Source organism: Rhincodon typus, chromosome 28 (assembly GCF_021869965.1).
Source record: "Rhincodon typus isolate 14 chromosome 28, sRhiTyp1.1, whole genome shotgun sequence".
In the NCBI taxonomy this organism is placed as follows: domain Eukaryota; kingdom Metazoa; phylum Chordata; class Chondrichthyes; order Orectolobiformes; family Rhincodontidae; genus Rhincodon; species Rhincodon typus.
In genome coordinates this window covers 37,974,102-37,983,655 of record NC_063359.1, presented here as the reverse complement: position 1 = coordinate 37,983,655, position 9,554 = coordinate 37,974,102, and the positions used below count along the sequence as shown (strand labels likewise).

General features: G+C 38.3%; 1 protein-coding gene across 2 annotated transcripts in view; it reads right to left on the bottom strand.

The window, feature by feature from the left end:
* The window catches only part of LOC109931556 (protein FAM102A), a 100,064-nt gene that overhangs the window by 25,513 nt on the left and 64,997 nt on the right, over positions 1 to 9,554 (bottom strand). For both annotated transcript variants that reach the window (XM_048613550.1, XM_048613551.1), the window contains exons 2-4: positions 9,357 to 9,477; positions 7,671 to 7,700; positions 215 to 331 (exon numbers count right to left, since the gene is read on the bottom strand). In XM_048613550.1, coding sequence (XP_048469507.1) covers positions 215 to 331; positions 7,671 to 7,700; positions 9,357 to 9,477 — 268 coding nt within the window. The remainder of the gene's footprint in view (positions 1 to 214; positions 332 to 7,670; positions 7,701 to 9,356; positions 9,478 to 9,554) is intronic.

Genomic DNA, 9,554 nt, shown 5'->3' with positions numbered 1-9,554 from the left:
CAGCTTTCCTGCTCCTCTGATGCTGCTTGGCCCGCTGTGTTCATCCAGCTCTACACCTTGTTATCTCAGAAGAATTCACTTGTTCTTTTTTGAATAACCCATGAGATTTTAACTGTCCACGCAAAGAAGCCTTAATGCTTAGTTTAGCTTCACTATTTTTAAAAGTGACATTTTACACCTCAGTATCCCCTCCTTCTATTGTCCCCAATGTTACCTTAAGGATAGAGTTGTCCTGTCGTGTATTCTTTGTGTCATAACCCTCCAATAAACAGCAGCGTGCAGTAGAGCCTGAACCAGCAAACTCCGCTAGATTGAGGTCAGCAAATCCAAGCTGGTTGTTGGTGTAAAAAAAATTTTTTTAATTAAAATTTAAAATAAAACCAAGAAAATTTCCACAAAAGTTCTGGCTAGTGGCTGTGGGGAGAAAAGAGCAAAGTCCGATGACATTCATTTCACATATCCTCATATTTATACATTAGCTCGTTAAGATGTTCTAAATCTAAAATATCCCATTGGATCTGCATTACATAGCTTTAAAATTTTTCAAAAATAAATAACTCTAGAGAAAGCCACATACATGCTCTCCTTATATTGAAATTCACATCTGTAAACAAATTTATATAGTTATTATTGGACAGCTAATACAATTTAAAAGAAACGACTGAAACAGAACTTTACAATCGCCTCCCCAGGCCTCTTCGAATAAAAAAGGAAACTGCATCACCAAGGAAATCACACTGGACAGACAGCTGCATAATCATGCATGACTTTCCCAGACAGTACACTGAAACAATGCTTACGTGGCAGTGGCTATAAACCCATAATGTAAACTAAATTTTCAGGGACCGGTTAAGCATGATAGAGAAAGATGATCTCTAATCACTTCCAGCAGTTAAAACTTGTAAACTAAACAACACAGTTACACTTTGGTGAAATATAAAACTGCAGATTTTAAAGCTGCAGTCTAAAGTTTTCCCAGAAAAACAACCACACTAAGCTGCAAGTTCCCCGAACTGAACCATAAACAGTTTGGAACTATCAAATCTAAGGAAAGACATTCAACTTTCAAAAACCGCAGACAATCAGTTCAAACACAAACGCGAAAGTGGAGATCATGGCAATTGCAAACTCAAATTTGTTGAAAGTGGGAGACAGTGCAAGTTTAATGATAAACCCACGATTCCAACTGGATACTGTCAGCATACAAATGGAACATGTCAGTTGTCAAGTGTACACTGATTAGTCAGCTCTCTCACACCAGCACCTCAATTCTTACACTGTCTACACTGTCACACTTCATGGCTGACATCCAGTCCTCCAGAGTGTTGGCGCTTACTGAATTCAACCATTGCTTCAGGGCAATTTGAATGTGTCCATTCAGGTTTCAGTCCCTGCCAGAAAACCAGAATGGCTCTCAAATTCAGAAGTGATATCCTAAATGACTGTCAAATGTAAACCATTCTTCCTCATCCTTTTCAACCTGTCTGCAAAAACTCCGCTAGGTTGAGGTCAGAAAATGTAAGCTGGTTAGTAGTTTGTGTGTGTTAGCAATGGTGGTGGAGAAAACAAAAGCAAAAATTCAAATTTCAAGAAAGGTTGCCTACTTCATTCCCGGTCCAGTCTTTCTTTGGTACAGCCAGAAAGTCATTTGCAAAGGCTTCTCTTCCTGTTCCAATATCAATACCTCTGGTGTGCCCCAGGGGCCCATCTCTGACCACCTTCTAGTTCTCATCCACATCCACTCATATGTGGATGTCCACATGTACACTGGCAACACACAGCACCTCCATTGTTGCCAAGTTACTAAACTACTTATCTATGAAGAAACTTCCTCCAGGCAAATATTGGGGTGATTGAAACTACTGATTTAAAAATCCCCTCCAGACTCCATTCCCAATTATCGATTCTATCCCCATCTCTGGCAACAATGAGACCATACCAGACTGTTTGCAATCTTAGTGTCGTACTTGACCTAAAGATAAGCTTTTGATCCAAGCTTTATGCAACCTCTAAGACTATCTATTTTCAGTTTCAACAGATGAACTGAAATATTCATGTTTGTTACCTCTAGATTTAACTAGTGCAACACGTGCGGCTGGCTTCTCGTCCTACCCTCCCATAAATATGTGCTCGTCCAAGCTTTGTCTTATCTTGCTCAAGTTCTGCCTATCTGTCACCGGTGCTCAGTCATCTACAAGGGCAGGAGCCAAGCAACGTTTTTAAAAGTTTTCATTCTTCTTTTCAGATTCCTGCCATGACCCGATCCCTTTCTCCCTAGCTTTGTAACCTCCTTCAACCCTCCAAACTCCAAATGTTTTTACGTGCTAATTTAGGACTCGACCATTCCCACTTTTAACTACTAATCCCTAAGCCTTCAATTCCCTTTGTCTTAGACTCTGGAATTCCCTCCCTATGCTTCACCATCTCTCTACTTCCTTCAAGGCATTCCTTAAAATTTGCCTGTGATTTGGTCATCTGCACGGATGCCTCATGTGGCTTTGTCTAATTTTGTTTGATAACACTGAGGAACATCCTGGTAATGCTTTACTATGATCAAGCACTTTGCAAATGCAGGTTGTTACTTATTTTTGGCAAGATAAATAGTTAGAGACACTCAGACACATCTACTCCATCAGCACAATTTGCCCTGCTGCATATTCCTGCCACAGCTTCATCTGTATCCAAATGAAAGATTTATTATACTGTTTGCATGCATAAAAAAGTGAAATGTGATTATTATGGCTATGAAACTGTTCCAACAACTAACAAAAGTCCAAAAAAAAGCAGTACTGCATTAAATTCAATCAAGTGGATTTGAATAGCACACATGAATAAATACTGAAGAGATACCAAAATATTTTAAAATATAAACGTGAGTTTTCATAAGATATTTTGAAAAACCCTGAATAAAATGTCAAAAGAAAGGTCACTGAAAAAGGTGGCCTCCCACAGCCTTAGCCAATCAATGCAGTGACCGGTTCTGCTTGGCTGGTGTCTTGCACTAAAGTAAATCAGCTAGATTTTCCAGTAGGAAAGAACAGTTGTGCATTCACAAAGTTCAGACTTTGGTTTTGTATGCAGTCAGGGTGTGTCAGTCTTTTAAAGATGGAAATTACTTTTCACATATCCATAAACACTTATTAAATTGACCTGCACAGTGCGGAGCAACACAGGCAAATAGGTGGGTCAAAGCAAGTCATTTTGACTAACAATTTTTTGTTTTTAAAATCGAGCTGCCAATCATCTGTTCATTCTTCACTCTCTCACCCCCACAAACTAAAGTCACATTATGGATATTTGCAGCAAGATAAAGTGGAATAGAAGGCCACCAGATACACAGCTCACTGCTGCTCTCCCTCCTAATGTTATTCCAGATATATAAAATATATAAATTTGCAAAAAGAATTGTTTATCAAACATTTTTTCCACACAAGTAGTCCGGATTGTTAGAAATTTACTAAGCCCCTTCCCACTGCTACCCTACTGTTCAGTGTGAAGGGTATTACAGTAAAACTCTAGTTATGGGAATATTAACAGCAAAAATTTGGAAATTGATAATCTTTTCTTTCTAAAAGAAATATATGTTTACAATTGTACGCGATTCAGAGGCCTTTATGTTCAAAAGTCACCAAAAATAAATTTCTCTATATAAACAGGTTCCTCAATAGTTATTTGACCAGTAATACAGCAAGTCAAAAAGATTTCCCATTCTAGCTCTTTATTGCTGTGGTACACAACAAGCAACTACTTGGTCTGCATTGCATATGCTGCTGCCATATTACCCTAAGTAATAGAAAGAGTATCCACAGAGGAGATTCTGTTCTCATTACTATTAAAAGACTCACCATCTGTAAAATGTCCTAAGGCAAGACGTGCCAGTTAATGGGTTATCCCAGATATACTAGCAGGTGTTTGCCACCGAAGGAGTTTAATTGCATACTCTTAACGATGCTGATTAAATTGACAAATTTAGACTATGCAACACTGTTTAGGAGGAGGTCATTTCAGAATGAAACAAGAGACTCATTGTTCTAGTCTCTTCTGAGCCTATCCTAGGAGAGCTGTAAATACAGTTTTAGAAAAATCAAACTTCATCTAACTCACAATGTAAAGGATAATTTAAGCTTTTGCAAATTTTCTCAAACAAGTACAAGATGTTAGCATTTTTCTTGCCATTTACAAGAATTGATCTATCAACTGCATAACAGACTACATCAAATTTTCACTCCTTGTAACAGATTCCCTTCTCGTAATTAGGGCTAGACAGAAACACAAAAGCATCACATGCATAAGAATGACAAGCATCAGTTCTGCATGCCTCAGAGTTGGCTCAATACTTTGATCAATGTCCAGATATTGGCAAAGGTCTCAAAGTCAAGTGGGTTCTTGACATTTAAAGTAGAAGCCACATTATCCACAGGCTGCCCAATTATTTCCATCTTACCATAGAAAGAGGTGGCAGCCTCTATAGTCATTTAAAAAGAAACATGCACAATCCAGTGGAAAAAGATTCAACAAGTGAAACTTGAAACGGTTCAGAAAAGATTTACAAATATGTTGCCAGGGTTGGAGGGTTTGAGCTACAGGGAGAGGCTGAATAGGCTGGGGCTATTTTCCCTGGAATGTCAGAGGCTGAGGGGTGACCTTATAGAAGTTTATAAAATCACGAGGGGCAGGGATAGGGTGAATAGCTGAGGTCTTTTGCCCAGGGTCGGGAGTGCAGAACTAAACAGTACAGGTTTTAGGAGAGAGGAGAAAGATTTAAAAGGGATCCAAGGGGCAACATTTTCCACACAGACAGTGGTACACGTATGGAACAAGCTGCCAGAGGAAGTGGTGGTGGTTGGTACAACATTTAAAATGGGCATATGAATAGGAAAGGTTTAGAGGAATATGGGCCAAATGCTGACAAATAGGACTAGATTTATATAGGATACCTGTTCAGCATGAATGAGTTGTTCTGAAGAGTCTGATTCCGTGCTTTATATCTAACTCTTGTAACTGTTCAAAGCTGGCATACAAATACTGGGAGAAAACCTTGCAACTTTTGGTGTCAGATTATTTTGAGAGTTGAATGCAAAAATATGCCAAGAGCATGGAACTGGACAACAAGGTAGGCTTTATTTGTTCACAATGGAGATGTCAAGTGATCTTATTCCCAAAGTGGGATGCAAAGACATTGAAAATGCTTCGAACTGTGCTTGCTATTGGCTAACTAGGAAGTATTGGAGGACAAGTCTTAGCTGATAAACAAAAATAGCATAGATTATAAATACTTGATCATGGAGAGCAAGGAAAGGATCAAGTCAGTTGGGAATGGAGGGGGAAGTAGAACGGAAAGGTGTTAAAATGATTTTAGGCTGGTGGAAACAGATTAGATTTTCTGCTGCTTAATACATTCAATGTAATAAAATCCAGAACTATTCTGAATTAACGTAAACTGGTAAAACAGAACAATGTTATATTTCTCTAAAATAATCCCTTTTGATACCCGAGTGAGACACCTGTGAAACTAAACTTTTGATCAGGTGTAAACTAGTACTCAAAATGTTACTTAAGCATTGTTCAAGATCTGGCTCTTTATCTGAATCCTTAGGTGCTCATGGAAATAAAATGTTGACAAATGGTTCACTTTACCATAAATTTATATATGCAAGAGATGTCTCAATCCAACTTTTGAGCCAAGACATCAGATACAACACATTTCTCATTGCCAGTCTTGAGAGAAGCAAAACACATTGAATCCGAGCAGTTGAAGTAGTCAGTGTTTCAGACTAGTCGACCCTGAAAGTCAAACAGGAAGAGGAACAGCACCTAACAGGATTTAGTATGTTTCTTTGTTAAAAACAGCTATTTAAAAAAAGACTAAGGGAAGGCAACATGTGAGGAGGGGAAAAACCAACAAGCAGGTCCATGAAATCTTACGTTAATGAAGATACAGTCAGACTGCAAAGAACCTCAAATTATAGAACCTCTTAAAATACCAGAGCAATGGTGAGAAAAATGCTTGCTCAGCATGGAAACAATATAACGTGTACAAAAAACCCTCCTCTCCTTCAGGGGCAGCACAACACACAATTAACACAGCCGGTGTTATTCCACTGACCAGTTAACACATTGCTCAGTCTAATCATTACTTTTCAAATATTGAGAAACATATCAGGCCTTGGAAACAATTTGTCTATGGGTGAGTATTCACTATATGAACAGCACAAACCTTAAAAATAGTCTAATGACAAATTTGGTGCAATTCCAATAACCATTTGGAGGTCATACTGAAAGTAAAATGCGTATTCACATTGACTGCTATCTTGCAGCTTCACCATGGCAACTGCAACTGCCGACAAACAGTTGACTTTTGGAAAAATTGTGTCACTGTTGAAAACTGCATTGATCAGGGAACCATGCAATTTTTCCTTTCAGGGACAATGGATAACGTTCAATAATCACTGGAAAAAGTGTTATTTTATTAGGTCACTAATATAGCCCTTTACAAAAAAAAAGCATGCAGATACATCATGCTTTGCTGTAGGTAGTGCTAAAAGGAACAAAGGGCTATGAGCTCTAATTCCTGGCACATGTGCAATTTTCCCAATACACTGTTTCTTAATCACACCCTTTACATCATTATGGCAAGGAAACAGAGAAGCATTTATTATAGATGGTCATCATATTTCTGAATAAATCTCTCTCAGCACTTCACATATTACTACTTTGAATGTATGGGCACAAAAACTCTGTAGTTATAGCCTATAAACAGTATGGGACAAATTACCCAAGTTATCTTTTTTGAAGCAGTGTTGGTTAACTAAGGAACACTGGCCAGAGTAACCAGAGAACTCCCAGCTATTTTCTGGCATATTTCATACCCACCAGAAACAATGGAAATGCAGGGAAAACTTGTTTTTAACATAACCCAAAGGGCAGCAAGTCCAGGTGTTTACTTATTGCTGCATTGTAACATCACGTGAGATTATCGAGTTCTGGATGGGGAGGTCCTAAAGCCACTAACACCCAGCAGAAGCAAGGATTTTGCCACCTGAATCAAGGGTTCTGCTCCAGTTTGGGTAGAGTTAAATTCTCCAGTCAGGAAACATTTGGGCTGAAATTATGGTTTATTCTTTCATTCTTCCACTGGATGTGGGTATCACTGGCAAGACTGACATTAGTTGCCCATCCCTAACAGCCCTTGAACTAGGGGGCTTACTTGGCCATTTCAGAGGGCAGTTGAGAGACAATAGTGTGTTGATGTTGAATTGGATCTGGAGTCAAATGTAGGCCAGACCAGGTTAAAAAAAAGAATAGCCAATTGTGTATCTTAAAAAGGACATGAGTGAATCAGATGGGTTTTGCAATGATCAGTCATAGTTGTACAGTCGTCATCATCATTGCCAACTAGTCCACCAGTTACTGTGGTGGGATTTGAACCCATGTTCCTGTAGCATTAACCCGGGCCTCTCGATAACTAGACCAGCAATATTACCACTATGCTACCATCTACCTCAAATGGGTGGAAGTTGGCTCGCCGGATCAATTCCCTCTGTAAAGTGACTTCTCAGCAAATGCCTCATCTAACTCAAAATATCGACAACCTGACTGTGAACCCCATAACTCGTGCCCTCAGTCTATGGTTCACACGTTAATGTCTGTATAAAGATATGTGATCCTACCTTAGAAAACGTCTTTCCACCTTTCAGTTCCTGCAATAAAACAGGAAGGAGCAAAAAGTTACAAAAACTCTGTTCTGAGCATTTTGAGAGACTTAGAAGGGACAATAAAATTTACTATTTGCCCTGCCAGGTATTTTAAGGACCTCCAGGAGTACCCTCCTTGTTAAGATTTGGTTGCAGGTGTAATACTTCAAACAGGAAAATATAAATTTGCAAAATATTTCAATGTTACTAGATGAAAAGTTTTGATTGGAAAAAGGACTGGTGTAACTATTAAACGTTAACTGATTCTTTCATCAAAATAAGATGTATGAACCATGATGAACAGAAGGGTAATTCTGAGCACCAAGTGTTTAAAAGGAATACAAAAATACAGTCAAAAACTTGACAAAGCCATATGTAATACTTGCCTCTGATCACAATGTTGCAATAAGTGGAATGTGATGCACAGGTCTTTTCACTTACAAAAAAACAATACCGTAATATTCTTTTCTTCACTTTTTTTAACTGCAAAATTCACCACAAATTGCAAATAGGGAAATAAATTAGGGGAGATGGAGAGAAACAATAGTTGTGTATTGAGAAAACAGCTAACGAAAAATAACAGGTTGGATCAGCCATTTAAAACAGAAGCCTTAGATGTCAGGGACCATCAATCCATTTCAGACACTTAAAACACCACTTTTGAGCTCAGTTCTGAAGTAGGGTCTTTGAAATTGAAATTTTAACTCTGCTTTCTCTCCACAGATGCTGGCAGACTTGCCGAGTTTCTCCAGCAATTTCTGCTTTTAATTGCTTTTCTGAGATAACTATCTGGGCCATTTGTAAACCCGGTCATTCACCTCACATACAGTTGCCCAGAGATACTACTCCGGCTTGTCTGTAGGAATTTCTATTGATCCTGTATTTCAAGTGCTATGTCCTCTCAGGGTAAATGTGGAATCTGAGCAGGTATGGTCCAGGAGATTCTTCAACCAGATTAAAGAATCGTCACTGATAGGTTACAAATTAGAAAGGTGAAGAACAGGAAACAATTGCATTGCAAGCCAAATTAAGGTTGGGATATCCAGATGGGATGAGACAAAAAAGGGAAACAAAAATTACTTTCATTTTAATATAAAAATTAAAATCTTCAGCAATAATTGAGGGAATGAGACTCCACAATTGCAATTTTCTCTCTTCTGCACCATCCCAAACCTCTCCCACCCCAGGCCAAAGAGACTGAACAGTGGCACTCACTTATTATTCAATCAAATCAAAAAAATACTTAAAATGCCCTTACCATAGTTTTAACCTATCATTAGAGTAAAATTTGGACCACGATGAAGTCTAGTTCTTAGTGATTACAATGCACAACAAGAAACTGCCCATATTTTAAGATCCTCTATGAATACACAGGATGTCCAAAGTTCTCATATAAAGTTTGGGAATAAAAAAGTTACATCTGGATAGATTAAACATCCAAAAAGAAAATGAATCTGTTCAGGTAAAGAAAACTATTTCTACAAAGCATCTCCTTCACATGAAGTTCACTAGTGTTGAACACTGTGCAATATATGGTGGTGGTGCAATATATGGTGGTGATGTCATTTCACAAAATACACACCAAACTCAGTAAAACAAAGTCTCTTACATGTGTTTTGCATTGTGGAATAAGATAGAAGTCTTTAGCTCAGAGATACTCACCTTACGTACAGATACTCTGCAGATACAAGGATCCAGTACACCAGTTGCTGGATTTGCACTCATCTTGCAAATGAAACTGAATTTCTTCTTCCAACGAACACAATTCTCCTGAACTTCCTCCCTGTAACAAAAAAAAAAGACAAGTTTGCACCTTAGTTCTTGCATCACATTTTCAAGAAGTATGGTTTTAAGATCAAG